The sequence below is a fragment of the Helicoverpa zea genome, chromosome 31, assembly GCF_022581195.2.
Source record: "Helicoverpa zea isolate HzStark_Cry1AcR chromosome 31, ilHelZeax1.1, whole genome shotgun sequence".
NCBI classification, from domain to species: Eukaryota; Metazoa; Arthropoda; class Insecta; order Lepidoptera; family Noctuidae; genus Helicoverpa; species Helicoverpa zea.
Genome location: NC_061482.1, coordinates 6,612,984 through 6,633,326, shown reverse-complemented (window position 1 = coordinate 6,633,326; position 20,343 = coordinate 6,612,984). Strand labels below are relative to the sequence as shown.

The 20,343-nt window shown below is 41.2% G+C and overlaps 3 protein-coding genes across 6 annotated transcripts in view; 2 read left to right on the top strand and 1 right to left on the bottom strand.

The window, feature by feature from the left end:
• Window positions 1-641: 641 nt before the first annotated feature.
• Window positions 642-10,021, bottom strand: LOC124644791 (OCIA domain-containing protein 1-like). Its single transcript, XM_047184346.1, has 4 exons — window positions 9,884-10,021; window positions 1,247-1,373; window positions 1,041-1,167; window positions 642-859 (listed from the first exon to the last, which is right to left on the bottom strand). Exons 2-4 carry the CDS (start codon window positions 1,343-1,345, stop codon window positions 642-644), a joined length of 444 nt encoding a protein of 147 aa, XP_047040302.1. The 5' UTR covers window positions 1,346-1,373; window positions 9,884-10,021.
• LOC124644785 (DNA ligase 1-like) lies at window positions 1,311-4,481 on the top strand. Its single transcript, XM_047184328.1, has 3 exons — window positions 1,311-2,067; window positions 2,417-3,184; window positions 3,746-4,481. Exons 1-3 carry the CDS (start codon window positions 1,854-1,856, stop codon window positions 4,468-4,470), a joined length of 1,707 nt encoding a protein of 568 aa, XP_047040284.1. The 5' UTR covers window positions 1,311-1,853; the 3' UTR covers window positions 4,471-4,481.
• LOC124644788 (hepatic leukemia factor) overlaps window positions 7,584-20,343 on the top strand; it is a 118,370-nt gene continuing 105,610 nt past the window's right edge. Inside the window, exon 1 of one of the 4 annotated variants that reach the window (XM_047184333.1) lies at window positions 7,584-7,830. In XM_047184333.1, the coding sequence (XP_047040289.1) occupies window positions 7,731-7,830 (100 nt within the window). In that variant the 5' untranslated portion in view covers window positions 7,584-7,730. The remainder of the gene's footprint in view (window positions 7,831-20,343) is intronic. The other 3 variants (XM_047184340.1, XM_047184338.1, XM_047184341.1) reach the window with 3 other exon arrangements.

The window sequence follows — 20,343 nt, the reverse complement described above, 5'->3', positions numbered from 1 at the left end:
TGTTTAGCTAGCATCCTATCTGGTCTATAAGATAAAAGTAATACCTATGTTTATGAACATTTGTGGCAAATGGCTACAGTAAATAGTTCAACATTCGGAGCTGTGCATACATTCCCATACTTTACATTTTTATAGCCATGGCCCGTTGTATAATGCTCTTATTTTAAAGAAAACTGAAGTCTGTTAATGCTTTTTATTTTGACAGAGAAACAAATAGACACCAGACGTTACGAGCTCATTCCGTCATATACTTATATAATTTGTCAAGGAACTTAGAAGTGCCTCAATACCTATCTCCCTTACAAATTACTTACAAATTTTACAGAAAATAATAGGTAACTAGTCTTCAAAAAAGTAAGAGTTGTCTTATAATAATACCCAGTTGAAGCAGTTTTTGGAATGTTTACATAAAATAATAACTTACAAATTCACAAAAAAACGGGGAAACAGTAATTATTACAATAAACTAAGAGCGGCACTGTATTTTACTTGGCTTTGCTATATAAATTCAAAATTTTAAAACAGGAAAACATTGAAATTCACTAACAGACAAACTCTCAACTGTGCATCAAACTTGCCGGTATATTACCGTCGCCGCGTCGATGGTACCTAAGATATAAGGCGAGTGCACAATAGCACAATCATTTTTTATCTGGTTCCTTGGGTTTAGGGGTGTAGTACGCGATGTTGTCGGCGTAGTACTTCCGCATGACGTTGCCGAGGTGGCTGTTGGCGGGCAGCGCGCGCAGCTTCTGGTCGCAACTGTTCAGGTAGGATAGTCTCCCCAGCACGTAGCCAGCCAATATAGCAGTTATTACTTTAGGTGCGGCACCGAAGTGCGGGTTCGTTCGCAGCGATTCTGAAAACATTCATAGAAGTAAGAAGTCATCGAAAGGAACGACCACCAAAATTTATTTACTCAATTCGTAACAATTATTATATTTTATAATTCTTACTTCTATGAAAATTTTCGTGGCGTCCCTGCTGACTTTTCTTGTAAACACTGTCTACTTGAATACGAAACTTTACGAGGGTCTTACCGTTCTTTATGGCGGCATAGGTGATAGTAGCCAGGAGGGCACTGAACGGCACACAGCGCTGGAAGAAGCTCTCTCTGTCGCACTCCTCCAGCGCTCTCATCTCCTCCTGGGTAAACTCATAGTAGCGCTGCAACAAAATAATAGCGGGCGTGTGAGATGCCAGCTCTGGGGGTTCCTACTGCAGAACAGAATGTGGCGACGAGTACCAGAGGGTGCGTCACGTTGCGCGGTGTAGGACAAGCTTTCTTGGTGCGAGATTCCGCGAAACACTCACAGTCCTGCTCTGCTGCATTAGTCCCACTCATAGTCTCAGTAGATGTGTTTCACTAATTACTTCATCGTAGTTATGGAAGAAAGGATGGAATTACATTATTGTTTTTTTATTATTTTAACAAGAATTTTTCATTGTTATAATTTAGACGGTATCAATCAGATTGAATGACTGAATTATGACAGGTCGGACACATGGCAAAAAACCTTTATATGTGGCCCGTAATTTGCGACTGATTTGATGTATCATCAGTGCAAAAACATTCAGGAAACTACTGTTACCATTTTAATTATAGCTATAATAATAGATAAAACATGGCTATAATATTTTATTTCAAAATTTTACCATTAAATACTGGCTGGCTCGAAATTGAGTGGTAGCCACTAAATGACAATAAACAGAATCGCACGTTAATCCTTCAATGTCAAATTTGTAGTTACATTTGGAAAATATGCCGCAATTTAGGTGCGTAAAAGAGAGTCACAGTGCGAAGGCATCAATATAGTGTGAATAGTAAGTGGTTGGCGGGCGGCGAGCGGGCGATGGCTCGCGCGCTGCTGCTGGCGCTGACGTGCGCAGCCGCCGCGTCGGCGACGCGCTACGTCGACTACTCGGGCGTCAAGATGCCGGCGTACGGCAGCGGCAGCGACTACGAGGCGCCGCGCGACCCCGTCGTGCAGCCCTCCGACGACTACCGCGGGCACTCGCCCGACGCACCCGCCTCGCCAGACTACAAGTACGAGGAGGAACCACGCAGTAAGATATCTTCCACAATCACTATCATTTGTCTCAAGCTTAACATTCAATTAAGTTAATATTGTAAGTGGTATTCACCTCCCCGCATTGAGGAAACGCGGTGATTATCGCTCAATTCTTCTCTGTGTGAGAAAGCCTGTGTCCAGCAGTGGGAGGTTACAAGGCTAATGACGATTAACTATGTGAAAAATTAGCCCTGAATCGTGTTTCCATGACAGAAATAAAAGTTGTAGTAAGGTTCGTCCAGCCAACAATGCACGGGGTAGGTGTTGCATTTCAGTATTTACTTGTTATTATTGGAAAACGATAAGCAGATACTATTTAAATTTAACAATTATTTTATTTACAGTTAAAACTGAAAAACCTACGAAGGATACTGATGACTCAGAAGTGTGGCGAAAACCGGGACGAAAACAAAGAGGACTGGTGAGACCCCCTGACAGCGTCGTTGCAGACGTCGTCAGCAAGTTCGATCGAGACGAAGAGGACGCTCCTAAGTTTCGACTGAGCCATCGATTCCCGAAGCATCGGTCGCGGCTCAAAAATGAATTCCCAGCTAGAGACGACGAGTCTCCCAGACGTCCTGTCAAATATAGTCGCGATAGAAAAGACGATGTTAGTGATATAGATAGAAAAGACTATTTCCATGTAGATAAAGATGACTTTCCAGATGATAAGAGTAAAGAATTTGACGATGAAGGTAAATTTGCAAACGAGGCAACTACTAGGCGAGGAAATCGGAGGAAGCCAAGAGACCGGCACATCAAGAGGAAGAGTAGCGACCTCGATAGTTCCTATGAGGACGATTTGGATTTGGACAGACGGCTGAAGGCGGATAGTGACAAGGAGGTTCCACGGCGCACACGGCCGCCCGACGATCGAGCTGTCGAGCGCCCTGCCGAGCGCATTGCTGAGCGGCTTGGTGACCGGCCGGGCGATGTTCGCGCACATGAACGGTTCCGATCACATCTCGACGAAGACGAAGAAGACCTCACTAAGGCGCAGCCAGTTAGCAAGTCCAAACCGAAAACGTACGAAGACTATGACGACTATTACGACATGAAGAGGGTCTACAACATCAAAAACAAACTGCCCTCACTCCTCCGACGAACTACAGGTACTTGCATATGCTTATTTCATGCTCCCATTTATTATTATTTTATACAAAAGTTTCTAAGTTTATGGGCTCATAGTATTTTTGAATTTTATAACTTTCGTCTCTTGTAAGATAAGCCAAAACAAAACCTCTCAACTAACACATACTTGAAAAGTAAAATTTGAAAGAAGAATATTTTATTAATTGAAGGTAAGGGTTTTACAAACGAAAGAACTCGATTTACATAAAAATATAGTACTTATAGGTTTTAAATGGGTTAGAAAGTCTACATAGAGCTAAAATTAATAATTCAATACACCTTTATCAGAAATATTTTCAGAGGCAAGTATATAATAATAAATCCGGGTTTGTCAAATATATTGAATTATCACATATTCCGCGTTATGGTTTTCCTATAATCGGTTTCCAATAACCATTTTAATAAGTATGTCTTTGATTATATTGATCTCTGTCTAACATAGCTTGAGGCTTTTAGTTAATAAAGTTAGAGCTGACGTACTCGTTGAAGTGATTTGGATCGGAGATGAGCAAAGCTAACGAAACACTCGTTGTATGTGCTAGAGAAATCTCGCGCGCCGACTCCTACGAGTTACCTGGACATGCTGTGGAACAACCGGCGAATCATGGCGCCCGAAGTCCTCACCGACGACGAGTTCCTTCATGACGTCAGCAGGCCTGTCACCGCCAAAACCAGGCCTCGTACCAGAGCCACCAGGCCCCCCACAACAACCCCGTACCCCATCACGCCAGAACTCATGTCTACCACGCCAGAAACTACCACGACCACCACCCCTCCCACCACGACCACTACCACCACGACCACGAGCACCACTAGCACCACTATCGTCTCCACAACGACCGTCAACGCCACTGCACTCTCACTTGCTGAGAAGTCCAGACTTTCCATCTTGAAGAAAGATCAACGAAAGGAAGGCCAGCACGTTGAGCCGCATTCTAAAAAGCCGCCAGTGCTGCTGCAGGTGACAAGGCATATGCCCACTGTTGTGATGGTGGAGCCACCGTCCAGCGAGTTACCGTGGATGCGAGCTAAAGAGCTCTCGGAGGACTCGCCCGAGCGACTCGAAAAGGTGAAGAAGATGATGCGGCAGAAACTGGTGGCCGACGCCAAGAGCATCCATGATCTGACTGATCACTGGGACGATATGGTGTGCGACTACGTTGACGTGGGTCTCCTAGACGACGCCGCGCACAGGCCGCGTCCACCCCGCACTGCACACGCCTGCACTCTGGCGGCTATCGCCTGTGCCGTCATGTTATTTATTTAAAGTGTTGTTTGCTTACCTGTTATGTTATTGTTTAGTAATTCAGCAAAAATAAAAATAAAATTATTATCTTAGAAATTATTGTTTTATTACCTATGTATATTTTATATGTTTTAATGACCGTGGGTAGAAAAACATTATTGTTTCACACCCGTCTAAGAAATTCAATTTTGGAATTTACAGCATATACTTAGGACAGAGATATAGGTGACACGACCGCTTTTCATCATATTTAGTGAGACTGACCCTTGATTTGAATTCTTCGAAAGATTTCCTTGGCCTCATTTGAAGCAAGTCGGTAAAAGATAGGTTAGTTAGTGTTGAGTGATATGCTCCATCTAGTCCATAGGCATATGAGGAGCGGTGTTGACCAGAGGTTGTTGTGTGCAGAGGGCGTGACGCGCACGACGGGTCCCAGCGTGGCCGAGCGCGAGCTGAAGGCAGCGCTGGGGGCGCTGGGCGCGCGGCGCACGCGCAAGGAGGCCGGCGACGCGGAACCCGTGCCCGCCCCACCCTCAGCGTCCTCCACCAGCAAACCTCCGCCCACCTTCGCCCCCGCCGCCGTCCCACCCGCCACCAACAAGGAGTGGAACGACTTTATAGCCGCCAATCATTCCCGGCGGCTGCAAATTTCTATATATTATATTACTTTTTTAGCTTTAATAAACTGTTTGCAGACATACGAGTATAGCAATATTTCAGTGACCGACAACTTTACCGCCATACGTCGCTTACAGTGCTTTCACATAAGCGGATATCAAAATCAAGCGTATATACGCGACACATTTCGATTGGCAAATATCTGTCGCACCGTTTTAAATGTCATTCAGCTTTCGCATAATAAATAGTTGTCAATTGTTTGCGGTGCGAAGCGTGTGGAAAATCCGCTAATGTGAAAGCGCTATAAAGGGACTCTTTCAAAGTATCACCGCCACTTGACACGATGTCATACAGAACAAAATAACGAGCGGAGGTGCCACAACGGAAAATCTCCAGAGAAAGCAGCGCGCCAAAATGCGGGTGTGCGGAAGACGAGGAACGTTACTGTTTACTTTCTTATACGCCTTTTTTCGAACCGTTCATTTTTTGTAATACCAAAAATGATTTACAGATGTCTCAAAGGACCACGTTATTTCAGTCGTAGCAGTTTCTGTCACCTGCTGGTGGTTACCTGCCTTATGACATCTCCGCTCATCTTTCCTTACTCCGTAATTGCATACTATTTACCAAAGTTGTCCGACTTTTACACTTGTTTTTCTAAATAACACTGTCAGGGGAAAAACAACCTATTGAGTACCGAAACTGACGTTCAACTTCATTGCCAAGTCTGGTGTGGCAGGAGTATGATATATGTAAGTATAGATCAGTGTAAAAGTGTCGTCAATACGAATGAATCAAGCCCAATAGTTGCTACATACTGTTATGGAATTCCCTTGAATCTCTCATTTCCATCATCAGAAAGATCATTTAAAAGTTCTGTAGTTTCACCCGATATCCAAATAAATTATTTTTTTCACTCGATGCGTGCTCACAATTTTCTAGAGTTGCGGTTAATTTCACAGGCTTTTTATTATTAGTCGTCGTGGTGACAGAGGTGGATCCAGAATTATAAAATCAGACTACTCTGTACTACATAAAAATATCAACTTGAACCTCCTCTTCTCCATTTTTTTTATCGGTAAAAACCGTAGAAAATAAAGAATCGCGCTGTAGTTATTTGTACTATAAAAGTGTCTCATTATATTCTTTAAGTAATGACATAAGTTTGTATTTATAAATTAACTCAGATAATTTCAACTCTCCTAGATAATTTACAATACTTTTCTGTGAAAATAAAAACAAAATACTACTGAAAGAAAATGCTCCTTGACATTTTCTTCAGGGCGGCACACTGTGGAGCTATTTCAGTAAATCTACAAAGTTGCTACAATGTGCCCAGTTTGTTTACATTCCGCGAGATGTCGCTAGCGGGTCATAAATAAGGAAAAGTTTAACCGATCCCTAAGGGAACTCATTCCCGCTCCCGGAGTATTTACCTATTTTCTGTATGAAATGAAAATACATGAAATAATGAAATACGTTTATTCACGCGTATGACACAGTGACTTACAAAAAATAAAATGTATGTAGGTACTTACAAAAAATTTGAAGTAAAAAAAGACGAATTACAATTAATTAGAAATACAATAACGGGAAATATGTGTCACACCCGCGTGAAACGGCCCTCGCTCAGCATAATGCTGAGACGCTATATATAAGGGACAAAGCCTCAGCGCTGATTTTCAGCGAGAGCCGAGCTGTGTGTATAAGATTACGGCCATACTAAGTTTCATCTAAATCCGTTTAGTGTTTAAGTACCTACGAATATACTTAGCGTTATCCACATATCGATAAATAATTATTAAGATTTTTTCTCATTTATACACCAAAAACAAGATACATACTTACTTAGGTACAATGCAAGTTTGAAAGTGATCACTGAATAAAATTACCTTATTCACCATATTTATTATATCCTGTGTTACAGGTCATAATTACTTATTTACATTTTAACAGTTTTGAGACATTTTGAAATACAAAAGCGAGACTTCTCTAAACATAGGCAGGTAAGGCTTAGATTCTAGATGATGTAGTTAGGTAAATTGGCTGAGTACAGGAATTATAAATATACGAATATTTGGAGCCTAAAAAATTAAACTGAAGCTACTACACTCATTTCTGCGGAGTGTTCACATAGTTTTGGAAGAGATAGTCCTGAAAAAGACCCAGTTGCTCCTGCTGAAACCTGAGAGAAACCCTTACTAGATCCTCTATTGAGTTCGCTAGGTGGCAGCTCATGGCCTCACGTGATTTTCTGAATGTATTGAATATATAGTAGTGTCTTGTTAATCATACGTAGCTATGTATTGTAGTCCTACTGATTAGTTATTTTTGTAATTTTTGTCCATCTTATGTTTACTTCAGTGCTAGAACAACTTATATTCAAGTTTGGTGTATTCATGCTGAAGCGACATCTGTGAGCAAGCGAGCGCAGCGGCTTTGTCCGGCAGATGGCGCGGGCGCGGCAGGCGACGCCGGGGGCAATTGATTACGCGGAGGGAAGCGCGAGCTCAGCGGATAGCGAGCGGCCGCTGCCAGTACTCGATTATTTATTCGCCGCGCGAGCCGCGGGCCGGAGGTCGGTCGTGACTGGAGACGAGCGTGCGGGGCCGGTCTCCCCGTCCAGTGTTGTTGTACTCAAACCGGTGTTATAAGTGACTATTATGAGCGACAGGGATAGATCGTCGCCTTCCCTCACGGACACCCCGCTGAAGACTTACATCGGCCGGCACGACGACGACTACCCCCTCATAAACGGAAACGGTGAGTGCTTCCTCAATAGTGTAGTGGCACTGGCAGAAGAGAGGGTGCGAGCGCGCGCAGTGCACTGGCGCTGGGCGCGCATCACGCGCTCGTGCGGCGCGCCGGGCTGGTGGCGCCGCGTGCTCGTGCTCCGGGGCACTGGGTCAGCGCGGCGCTCGCCGTGCCCGCTGCTCCGCCTGCGGATCTCCGCACACGATAAGCTTTGCCGCATTGAAGCTTCCGCCGTTCGATCGACCCGCGCCCCTGTGGCCCCTTCCCGAAAAGCGTAAACTTACCTATAGCTCGCGGTAGCTACGCATCGCCGACCGATCAAAACGGAAGCATTTTGATGTCTTAGGCTCGGCTGGAGGGAGCATCGGGGTCTGAATGGGGTTGCGCGCTGTGTGGGCATGTGCTGGAGGGTAGAGGAGAGAAAGCCGCAAGTTGCGGAGCGGTCTCCAGCTGGCGCGGATCGATACCCAGTGACCTTAGGTCTGAAAGCCGAACTGTTCGGAAGGGTGGTGTCGCGAGATAACCCGAGGAGTACACTGCGACACTTCCGCATTATTACTTGAACGTATCGCCGACTGATACATGAGAGAAAAAGCTTCGTACGGTATGCGGCATTGAGTAAAATATATTGCAACGGAACACTTTGGACTCAGCTGATATTTATTGTAAACGATTCAAATAGAAGAACACATTGGATGTGTGCATTTAAAAACGGAAAAAAATACTCTCGTTAGATTAAGAAACTTTTATGAAGTAGGTATTGCGGATTTTAGTTTTGGCAGGGATTGGGATTATTGGGATCTCTTTGTGTTATGGTTAAGGACAATGACATTGTTTTAGACTCAACTATACGTAGGTATATTTACTTAGTAAAAATATTTTCCTCTATGGTTTATAAGTATCCAGTTCAGGTAAACGGGTATCTACTATAAGCAGTTAGGGAGTTGACAGTAGACCCGAGCCTCATTGTTCTGTTTCGGAATAACCATTTATTAAAATCAACAAAGTAGTTTAAAAAATAAATAATGACAAGTAAGAGGTATCTGCAAAACCTGGATTTACGATAAAATTATTAGTGAACATCGTCGTAAATCAAGCATGACTGGAATGGCTGATGATTAGCGAAGATGATAGCACTCCCCGGGTAGGGATGGTGCACAGTCTTGGTGCAGCACTTGCAGCATGACAGTGCAGGGGCGGCGCATGCGTCCGACATTCGCAGTTGTTGTCGGAGCGTGTAGTCGCCGGCAGCCGATGTGTGGAAGGCCTAAGGCTCGCGATATGAATAGCGCTGCGTGCGCGGTGCGAGGGCGAGCGTCGAACGCTGACCTTGACCGATATACATTATGATTATATATGAGGAGAAGATTGTACAATTTCTGGATTTATTAACAAATATTTGAAAACATTTATGTTCGACGAACAACACTTGTGGCGATAATCGGCGACTGATAAACTGAGAGGTCAACATCACTTATTACTCAATAGTGGAGCACCTGATGAACACGGCTGTAATATCGTAATGATGGCGCCAGTTCATGTGCAGTCCCTCCAACACCCGCTCCAAAGTGTTTGCGTCGCAACAACTGACGATATCACGATAAATACTTGATCATACGCCACCGATTCTACACTATTCGTAAATGAATCACTCAATTGATAAATAATAGTTTCAATGAAAACTACTTACTGCGAAGATTTTTTTAAGCATCATAATATGTATAGAATTAGCCGTTTTCTGTGTTCTCGAATTCTGAAGGAATTATTTCATGAACTTATAAGCTATAAATATATACACGTCCTGAAAATTGAGTCCGCAGGCACTTCACCCAAAAAAGCTTTATTTTGCTGTTAATAAGGAAGTAGGTAAGGCATCTGTAAAATTATAAATTCATAGAGAAGATTTAGCATGTGGCCTGCCATGTGGCCGGCCCGAGCCGGTGCGTGCGCAGTAATTATGGCGCTTATCACTACGCCTTACTGATAACCGCGATGCGCCACTACGACACTTCTGATGTGATCACAAACACAGATAACGTCATACAACGCAAAAACTATGTACCTACGCACCGCGGTATTTCTTAAGCAGTCGGGTAGCAGCGTAGCAACATTTCAACAAGAGCCCCTGAGACCGGACAGGACTTGCACGACGCCACTCGCCGCTGATCAGATAATATAAACATTATAAGTAGTTCGTTAATAAACTGAAGAGCCGGTCGCGATGCGGCTGCAGTTTAATACAAAACTAACACGTAACAACATCAACGTAAAACTGAACTAAGTTGTTGCATTACGCGCTGCGCTTTGGTGCAAACTTGTAAGTTTTACTTGTTTATTCGTTGCATCTCGTCTGTGCTGTATTAACATTGTTCCTGCACTACATCATAGAGTTATTAAGTATGTACGAACAGGCTTAAACTTGGTATTTTCTACACTTCCACATATTCTTCGATCAATCTCGGATGTCGCTGGAAGATTTTGTTACCTATTTAGATTAGATTAGATTAACTGAACGCTCGTCAGTCGCTATGAAAACATTGTAGGCACAGTTATCTTTGCGTATAAAAGTATCAATATTTAAACAAAATAATAAGGTTTAGCGGGCATTATTGATGAGGAAACAGAGGTGTCGGATTGTCGGTTGTTTGGCTGAAATTCTTATAAATAGTGGAATAGTGCAGGATGCGGCTACTGTGGCAGGCGACCGCTGCCGGGCGCCTCGCCCCGGGCCCTCGTGCCGGCTGCGCGGTTTTCATTACTAGATTAGCCTCCAGCTCTAACCGGATAAAGGCCGGGATCAGCCGAATGGACGTTGTCGTTTTTTACTATTTTCAAATATCGAGTTATGAGTTATGTACGCGTAAATAAAACGTGGTATCTGGTCCCGAAACATAATATAGCTGTGCTGATACTAATTTTTGGATCTCTTACGTATTCATTTACTAAACTGTACTGGAATGCCACTGAGCGATGTAAAAATCTAAGGTTAATTTGTTCATGCGCTATTTCCTTGTAAACTTGGCGGAGATATGATAAGTGTAGGCACTACGACAACGGATAACAAATTGAGATGAGATTTGACTTCAATGCCATATCAAATAGAAAAACGTCGCGCGACGCGTTAATGAGAGACGTATTTGTGTCGTTTATTAGGAGTGGCAAGTGAAGAGCCTGGCAGCGCGAGAGTACGCTGTGGCTCCGGCTGCTGACTGAATCGCAGAGTTACTGCCTCTAACTAACGTTGACCGCTTTGTGTTCGGCACACTCATTTACATAGATAGCGTATTGCGTTTGTCATTTTGTTCTATGTCGGATTTGCATATGTGTGGAGCTGTTTGTTCGAGAACGATTGCTCATTATGACGTTGCCATGTTTTACACAAATTGCAGAATCTCTTTTATTTTTGTGCCTGAATTTATGATCTTGATGTTTGTTAGATAGGTTCGGCCGTAAAACATGTACAGATATTATATGTTGCACATAGTCGGCCGGCGGCACCGCTGGTGTGCAGTTGGCACACATTTGAGCTGTATCGAAGCGATTAACATTAATATGAAGTGCAAGCGGCAACCATTCCGCTGATAATACAACTGGTTTGTTGCCGTACCCACATGCGACACTCGCATTACATGTTTTTACCCTGATAGGTGTGGGCAGAGGCAGGGGGGAGGGGCGGTAACCTATAGCAAAAAGGTCTCCGACACTATGCTAGGGGTTTTTTTTGCGAACGATGATGCCATAGTGTAGGTACTTCAAAAGTAAATTAAATACTTATTTATCAATACGCCTTGAAGGTTGGTGGTGACGGCGATTCCGCGGCGGTCTACTCTACGTTCGTCTTCTTAAGGCTTTCGGTCTACTGGGGATCTTTACTCTTTAGTAAGGAATTAGTCAGGTCAGGTATGGAAGATTATGAGAGACAAAGGATTTTAGAAAGACTTCGAACGGCTTAATTATTATGTTTGCGGTTATAAAATATTGCATTTGTTTGTTTTGTTCTTCGGTTTTTGTCGTCCATATCATAAATGGCTGAAGGCTAATGAGGAAAGCTCTACTAGCTTTTATTGCATCACAACATGAAGCTTCAATCCACAGTCTGGCGTACCACTGTGATATAGTATTAAAAATCAGATGGAGGATCAAAAACATGGAGTTTGAACGATGACTTTACAGTATTATCTAAAAATAAAACCGACATCAAGAATTAAATAACAAAAATCATGATGACTCGATAACGTAATTTTCTACAATAAACTAATAAAGTCAAGTAATTGCGGGTCCATTACTAATCGCTTGGAATTATTGGTGTTTATAAAACACAACCCTTGTCGACAGTCGGGAAAAAAGGCATCTAACTCGGTCGATATCCTTTTAACTAGTTCTGAACTACTAAGTTCCACGGTACCGGGAGCGGAGAACTGTCGTAAAAACGTTTAAAGTATTCTCATCGATTAGATTTTTTGTTCAGAAGTATTCCGGCACGGAGTCACGTGGTCGGCTGCGTCACCGAATAGGCCCCATTACACCTTCGGTCGAATTGTTGTTTGTTTCCGAACAGTATTTTTTTAACAATTTGAAATAACTTGGCCGTGGCGGAATTACAGTCCGGCAGCTAAAACTGAACTTGCAGACGAAGTTGGCTGATTCAGATCTATCACGATCAAGTTCACAACTTGTTAAAAGTCCATCTTCGGAACTGTGTCTTGCGTTCACTTAGCCCTCAAATAAATAATAGTTCGGCTAGATCGGGCTTTGCGGTTGCCACGAGAAATTCCCTCAGAATGCGAACTACTCTGAGGGAAATCCTTGTTGCAAGTGCAATGTCAAGTGGGTCCTGCAGTTTGAATAAGATGCTAATAGAAGTTGTTTGGTCTTATCCTACAGCACGTTATGAGTCTAAAACAAAAGAACATGACACAAATAGAGCTAATCGGCCGTCCTGCTCCAGCACTTTATTTCTAGCCAGCCGTTTTCCATTGTGTCACGGTATCACCGAAGCTGTAAAAGTATTTTCCTCAACGATAAAACCGCTTTCTTTTATAAGGTTCTTTTCATTCAGGTATTAAGTCTTAACTCGTGATGCAAGATATTCTTTATCCCTAAGTGACAAATTACTACAACTTCGATTAAGCTTTCATAAAAAATACAGCTAACTTTAGTCATCCACGTTTTTCTTTCATCTCAAAGTTTATAAGCAGTCTAGGTTTTTAATTATGAAGTAAATGCAAACATTTATGATTAAAAACTTATTTTTCCGAGTAGCTGCGCGGTATGTTCGTTTGTTACTTTTTTTTATCGTTTGCCAAGCTCACATTAACGTTGTTTCTCGTCTAGTCTTTTGTAGGCAAGAGCGGAACTCTTCTTAGCTTCAGCTTCGTTTTACATTTTAAATATACCGTAAAATGGGACTGATAAAAAAACTATTCGAATATTTTTGATTTCGGTGGCTCGAAATAGAAGATTTCCGAAAGCAACCGTCAATAAAAAGTTAGTACAGGTCCGACTGGCACTCGGTAAGCCTACCACTGTTGAGGCAAGGTCAATTTATGAAGGCCGCATCCAAGACCAAGGTCGGCTTTTTGTAGTCTTATTCTTACAGACTGAGCTCCAAAACGAATATTAATATAACCAACAATAAAACTTACTAGCTTTATTTAAATTGAAGCTTGAACTTTTTCCACAAATTCAGGATTCTAAAATAAACTCTCAAAGCTGTTATAAATACACGTAATGTTTTCGCTTATTTTCCACAAACTGAGGGTTTTCGCTATTGCAAATATTTGATGTAGGAGCTCTGTAAGTAACTGGCTAGAAATTGCATTTATTTTTGCTGTATTTTTTCCTTTTCCGATAAAATAAAAAATATACGGGTGTAAAACGCAAATTACAAAATACCTACGTGGTTTATCGTGATGCGAGAGGACCGTCAATATTAGCTTTGCGGCAGGAATTCGCCGAACTGATTGGTAGAAAGCTATATCCATCGACACCTTTGCAATTTATTGCGGAGTTTTCTTTTCATTTTGATTTTTGGGGATATATATTAGCGTTCGTGCATTCTTTCTGGCTAAGTTTTTGAGAGGATGCAAGCTTACACGTTGCCAGACTCCCACTCGATCGACCAGGGTCTGCACTTCGTTGCTTGAATGATATCTCTAAACAAATGTCTTGGAGTAGGTGTTTGTTATAGAGTTGGCACGGCTTCTCGCCGGAATAACAGAATATTTTAACGATGTTTGTATTTTTATTAAATCAAGGCAAACTTTCGTTCTGTCTCTGAAATCTTGAACATTTAATACGATCTTATTTATGAACCTCGACAATAACTATCTCTGTTGTTTGTGGCTATGAGGTGTCTTCATTCTATACATTTGTGTTCACACAGTGCTCGTTGTTTCGCGAACAATTATTACTAGTGTTCTTTAGCTGGTTTTAATTGCTTTATTTTACTGCTGCATTGTTATTTGGCTTCCCTGTTGTCGCCACTAGATGGGATAGTTGTAGCACTTATTTAAAAAATATTGTATCTACATAGCTGCACACTTGCGTAGACTCTTAAAACGGTTTTATATACCTAAAATAAAACACTTTTCTTTAACTTGTATTAGAATCTGACATACACGCATTTGAAAAAAGAATAATATTTTCATTGATGGTTAAAATGTATGTACGTACTAGTAGGCAAGTGTGTTTATGCGTATTTGAATAAAGTAATCACTGGTCGAGGTTCAAGGTTCGAGTTGAGCAGGTGTAACTGCGCGTGCGGCGTGCTCCCTATAATATATATAAAAAAAACTTGCAGAAGGCTAACTTGCAAGGAATTTCACGACACATGGGTACTGTAAACCACATTTGTTTCATTGTAGCTTTGTTGTACTGTTTAAAAATAATTCTAAGCATTCCTAGTAGTTCCATACCATAAGGGGCTCAACTACGTAGCTGTGGAATGTACAAAATATTCTAGTCGATATGTTTTGGTACGCCGCTGTGACGTCAGCCTAGCATCTGTACGGGTAAACATTCGAGCTGCGTTTGCGATCCCTGGCGTGGGCGGTTACGTTAAAATTTACGTTATACACTGTTAATTATGTTAGTCGAACGGGATTTACATTGGTGTGACGTATTCGTTTGTTTATGGCGGCCTGTTTGAACGGTGGTTCGTTATGTATGCGATACTTTAGTTCTTAGCGACAGATAAGCAAATATGTGTGATGGACAGGTAACATTGTTGTTACAAATCGTGTTAGTGTGTTAGTAATACGATACTGCAATGTAATGCTTAGTTACAGCTCTATTATGTATTTACTTCATTATGAAAATACTTTACACATAATATCCTTCGTTTAGTTTAGAAATGTTTTAGCATTCCATACTTTTGTTAAAATCTATACGAAGATACGGGTTACTCGTCTATTCGTACTAATTTGACTAGCACGAAAGTGCTAATGAAAAATATTTTTTTAATGATATTTTTTGTGTATGCAACTAGCACGAATGTAATTATAAAGTGGGCGAGTCGAGCCTTCAAAAATGTGCAGTAGGCCTTTCGCACGGTCGAGTAAAAAATTACGATATGTTTTACGGTCTCTGAGGCCTGAAAACGACGTCCCATCCTAATCGTTAGTAGCCCAGCGGGTAGACCCAATCGGGGCAAAACCCTACCTTGTCCACCCATTCTTTCCTTTACTTCGGCTTCTCATAGCGTGATGTCTACTTACCTAACTATTAAATTCCTCAGATTAATGCGTTCAAACAAACTTAAAAGCCCTTAACTATAAATACATATATGGTAAGTAATTATAGCTACATAGATTTGGTGTTTAAACGAGTGAAACATAGCCTTCACCCGTGAAGCCTTGGCGTTTACCTTGCAACTTAGATATCAAGCTCGGCTATTATTAACCGAATAATTGATGGACAACGTTTAACTGGATTCAAAAAATAGTGTAAAGGTGAGCTGAACGGGAAATCTTTGTTTGTTGAATTGGTGTAACTACTGCTATTATACAAATTCATATTATAAGAGCCACTAGCTCCCGTCAGAGCTTTCACCCGCTTCCCGTGGGAACTACTTCCCATATCTACAGGGATAAAAATAAATAAAATAAAATAGTTTTTATTTCAGATAAGTGGCATCCATAGTATATTATATAAATAAACTTATGAAAAAACTATGTTAGTAAAAATAAAATATAAAACAAAACAAAAGACTTACCTACATTTTAGACACGAGGTTGTTGCGCGTAATACAATTACGAACAATACCTCCTATTATTGGGGAGTCGTACCTCTCCGCCTAAAAACTAAACTAACCTATAGCATTCTGACATATGTATGATAGCTATATTACTGTGAAGTTTCACCAAAATCCTTTCGGTAGTTTTTGCATGAATGGGAACAAACATCCATAGATACAAACTTTCGCGCTCTTAGTACCTATTAGTATGTTAACATTCCAGGAGTTCTGGGAGAGGAGAAATACGTAGTAAAATCCAATCATATTCTAATTTCTTATTTTTCATGAAACCGTAACTAAACTGACAGTGAACGCATTATGCTTGGTGAACAACTTCGAAATTACAATACTTAAATTGACAACTCCGAAATTATAATCCACTATTCCGAGTAACGTTGAATATTTAGTACCTGTTTAGCATTTTGGTTCGGAATCCTAAAATACGTATTTTACTTACTTATTTACATAGGTGTAAGAACTTAGTTAGGTATATATTTATAAAAAAATCTTTTATTAAGAGGCTTACTTTTAATATTTGGTAGCCTGTAAATAGGTCAACCTTCAACAGAATAAATAATATCTTTTGAATTCTTCGTTTTAATTAAATAGCCCAAATTGTCCACAAGTTATACTATAGCCAATAAAAATACTTTAATTGAAATTGCCGTAACCATATAGCACATAGCAGTATGTGGACAGAGGTAGCACTTTCCCGTTTTCCTAAATGTTTCGCGAATGACGTCAGACGTAGTATCAGCAGAGTACCTCCAGGGAAACACTAGTTGGTACATCATTGTCATAGTACCGACGTGTTGTATCTACGTAGTCAGCCTACAACTAGCAACATTTAGGGCTAAAAATAGAAAACCTGCTGAATGACGGCGATAGCATTGCTACGTCACTAAACGTAGGTACAGCGAACAAACTGTGGTTCACTATGAATATTTTAACATAACTCATCAGACTGGTAATGCAAACAAATACATTTCTTTATGGTATTACTTAACAAGTTATTTTATCAGCTGTTTTATACAAATCAGTAAGTTTATTATTTGAGTCAGTCCCTATAGCCTCAGTTTTACGAGTTGCCGCTGGGCTACTACGAAATCTATGTCATTAGCCGCACAACAAACGAATTATGCGCATACATTGCGGGTGGCGAGGCAGCGCTGGGGGTGAGGATGTTCCGGGAACCAGCAATCGATGCTGCACTCGTCGCTGGCACCCACTTTATACCAACACGGAACCGCGACAAGAGACCCGCAAAGGATTACCTAGAAGATCAGCACGCACGGCTAAACATGCTTTGATCGCGTATGTCGTATGTTATGGCTATGCAAACTGTTCCCCGAATTAAGGTCTTAGCTCACTTTAACGAGTCTGATACCACCCGGCAAATTAATATTATTCAAATATGGGCTTTGAGCTCTTTAGATCTAATTTACATTGGCAACATATTTTTGCAGAGACTCGTCGGCGAGCTTATCACGATCAAAGTCAGTCTCAGCAGTTGATGTAAAGCACATCTAAAAAGCAATATTTAAAGTGCATATTTGGAAAAAAAAATATTTTTGCCGATGATCGAGCAAAGTGGCGAACATTGGGGCCTTTGTTCAGCAGTGGTCGGCTTTCGGCCGACACGACGATGACGATCACGAAAACGGAGTCGATTAAGTGAGCTACGACCTTTATTGGGGCTTCTTGTATGCACTTAGTGCAAAGCAACTCTCCTCGATAGATACATAATATATTATGCTTGTCATGTAAAGGAATAGTCTCAGGAATACTCTGAACCTCTGTATGAACAGGCTTTACAAACAGTTCGTGTCTATCCACATATTGGATAGATTTGAATATATCGGGTGTGTCGTTCACAATCACATTAAATTAAATGCGTTAATGTACTGGTTAAAATATGACGATTAACACAAAGAAAAAAGAAAAATACGTAAAAATAAAAAAATGAATTTTTCAAACAAAGTAAATACAATAAAAATGTGCGAAAATTAGAACACCATAAAAAAGTCAGTCACTACAAACAACTGAAATTCTCCCTTGAAAACTGACAGCTGTCAACTGATCAAAACATTCGATACTCCTAACTTTATCTCTGCTTTACACATGATGTTGTAAATTATAAAAACGAAAAATTAATCCTGTGGTTAAACCACTGAATGGATTAGGTTATTTTTTTTACAATTCGCCATAGAATATCATAAAGTATATACGATAGGATTTAATGTGATTGTGAACGACACACCCGTTATAAGCTTGTTAGTAATTCTAAGAACCTTAGTATTGATGAAGCTATCAGGTTATAATAACCTACACATTTTGGGTGTCTATAACACCCGCTGAGGCGTCTGATACCATGTAGTTTGAGAGCTAAAAATATTCATTCTTATTCATGTCGATGTCACATACCTAATTTTAATCTTCTGTCCACATTTGGCAACTTTTTGCATAAAATGGTATGCTGAACAAGCGATGTCATTTTGTGTCGCGAGGAGGTACCTCAGGAATAATAAGCACACCCCCGCGGGCCACCGCGTCGCCCCCGCCTCACCCCCGCCCACCCCGGCACTCTGCATGCTCTGCACTGCACACAAACGTACCCTTGTGTGTGTGCGTGTACCATCCGAATCGACATGATTCTGGCGCGGGTTTTTAGCCGTCCCACGAGAAACGGCGGCTCCTATGGCAATCAATGCTACAACTGAAGTGTATAACGAGAGTGGTGTTTAGAATATTTCATTAAATTCACAAATAAATATATAAAGAAGGCACTGAACCAGTTTTCATTCATCCGAGCTGAAGATCTGTCGATATTTAATTTACACGATATCGGGACGAGCTATGCCGTCTTGCCGTCAAATAAGTTCTGCATATTTTCAACTTTCAAAAGTTTGTGGAATCGGTCTTATTTTTCCCGCACATGTTTTATTTCGGTCAATAGAAACTGAATTCATTAAAAAAAAATCGAGTATAATAATAGAGGTTGTTTATTTTGAGGGTCAAGTCAAGGGAGTTAGAAATAATTCCGTAATCGGCACATGTTTTAGTACCGAAGCCGGGGCGGGCGCCGCACGGCTCTACGATCGAGCCTCACCAGACGTGCCGTCGCTGCCGCTCGGGGGATCGCCCGGAGACATCAGCTACATGTTATGTACACTTACTTAACTTGTTAAGTAAAGTCTTCATGTCTTACATTAAATGTATACTGAATAATGCTCTTCGAAATGGAAATGGATCTAATGTAGACAAACAAGCTGCTAAAGTATTGATTCTAAAATGGTCTGTGGACTATTCAGATAACAATATTTTACTTAATATGAGTGATGAACGTTCATATGTTGACAGCTCGGAACGGCATTCAGGATCCGATCCATTTACCCCTCGTCTAAGCGGCAGTGGCGCGTCGCAGTCTCGCTAATGATAGGAAATTCCCACTCGTACGTAAGGCGCGCCGTACTGAACCCTCTCCTACCGTCATTTATTCCACTTACATATTATATTCCCTCGGTGCTGATAACTAAGTGCTTCTCAAGGCCGCTGCAGTACGACCGATGACAATAGACAGCAAAATGCTTCATGCAGTTAAATGCAACGTAGGTGGGAATATTGGGGTGTTTGTCGTAGTTGGGTGGGTTAAAGTATTATGACGCCCCGGTCAACTATACAATTCGAGGAATCGTTAGCTACAAAGTGCAGCAAAGTGCTAAATGCCATGCATAGCGTAGGTGCACCCATCGGGGGAAGAATTGTTAGTGACCGACCAACGATTAGAGCCACCTTCAAACAAAACATAACGCAGTGATCGTTATTGACTAATAGCCCGTGGATTCTAGACCTTTGTAAGTTTGTAATGTTTTAAAATGTCCAAGCTTGCTACACTGGATAAGACTACTTTGATAGATAAGTAGAAAAAAATCTCCAAGACAACTTTTTTATCGAAGTAGCTTAGACCAAAAGACAATAATCGGAGACATATACGGGACATAATCGGAGATATATTTACAAACTTTGTTGTTCTGTGTATGATATTTCCGAGTTCGAGAGCCAAAGCTTTAAGAGTTTAACGATTACGAAAGTGTTGTTGCTCAGGTTTGTGATAGAAATGATGCCTGCTGAAAATTATTAAGGGTTATGTGGAAATCCTTCAGAATATAATGTACCCAGTTATAACAAATATCTTCAGGCTAAAGGCTAACAAATTTTCGAAACAGAATAATATTGTTTGCCGTGTTGGCCATCATGACGCCGACCTGTTCACGTAGCACAATGGG

What these genes read in the sequence shown, in the direction of transcription:
- LOC124644785 (XM_047184328.1), top strand. Translation starts at nt 1,854, where the DNA reads ATGGCTCGCGCGCTGCTGCTGGCGCTGACGTGCGCAGCCGCCGCGTCG. An exon ending in GTACGAGGAGGAACCACGCA is followed by an intron (nt 2,068 to 2,416) that starts GTAAGATATCTT and finishes TTTTATTTACAG; the next exon opens with TTAAAACTGAAAAACCTACG. An exon ending in ACTCCTCCGACGAACTACAG is followed by an intron (nt 3,185 to 3,745) that starts GTACTTGCATAT and finishes TGTATGTGCTAG; the next exon opens with AGAAATCTCGCGCGCCGACT.
- LOC124644791 (XM_047184346.1), bottom strand. Translation starts at nt 1,345, where the DNA reads ATGAGTGGGACTAATGCAGCAGAGCAGGACTGTGAGTGTTTCGCGGAA. An exon ending in GCAACGTGACGCACCCTCTG is followed by an intron (nt 1,168 to 1,246) that starts GTACTCGTCGCC and finishes ATTTTGTTGCAG; the next exon opens with CGCTACTATGAGTTTACCCA. An exon ending in CTATGCCGCCATAAAGAACG is followed by an intron (nt 860 to 1,040) that starts GTAAGACCCTCG and finishes GAATGTTTTCAG; the next exon opens with AATCGCTGCGAACGAACCCG.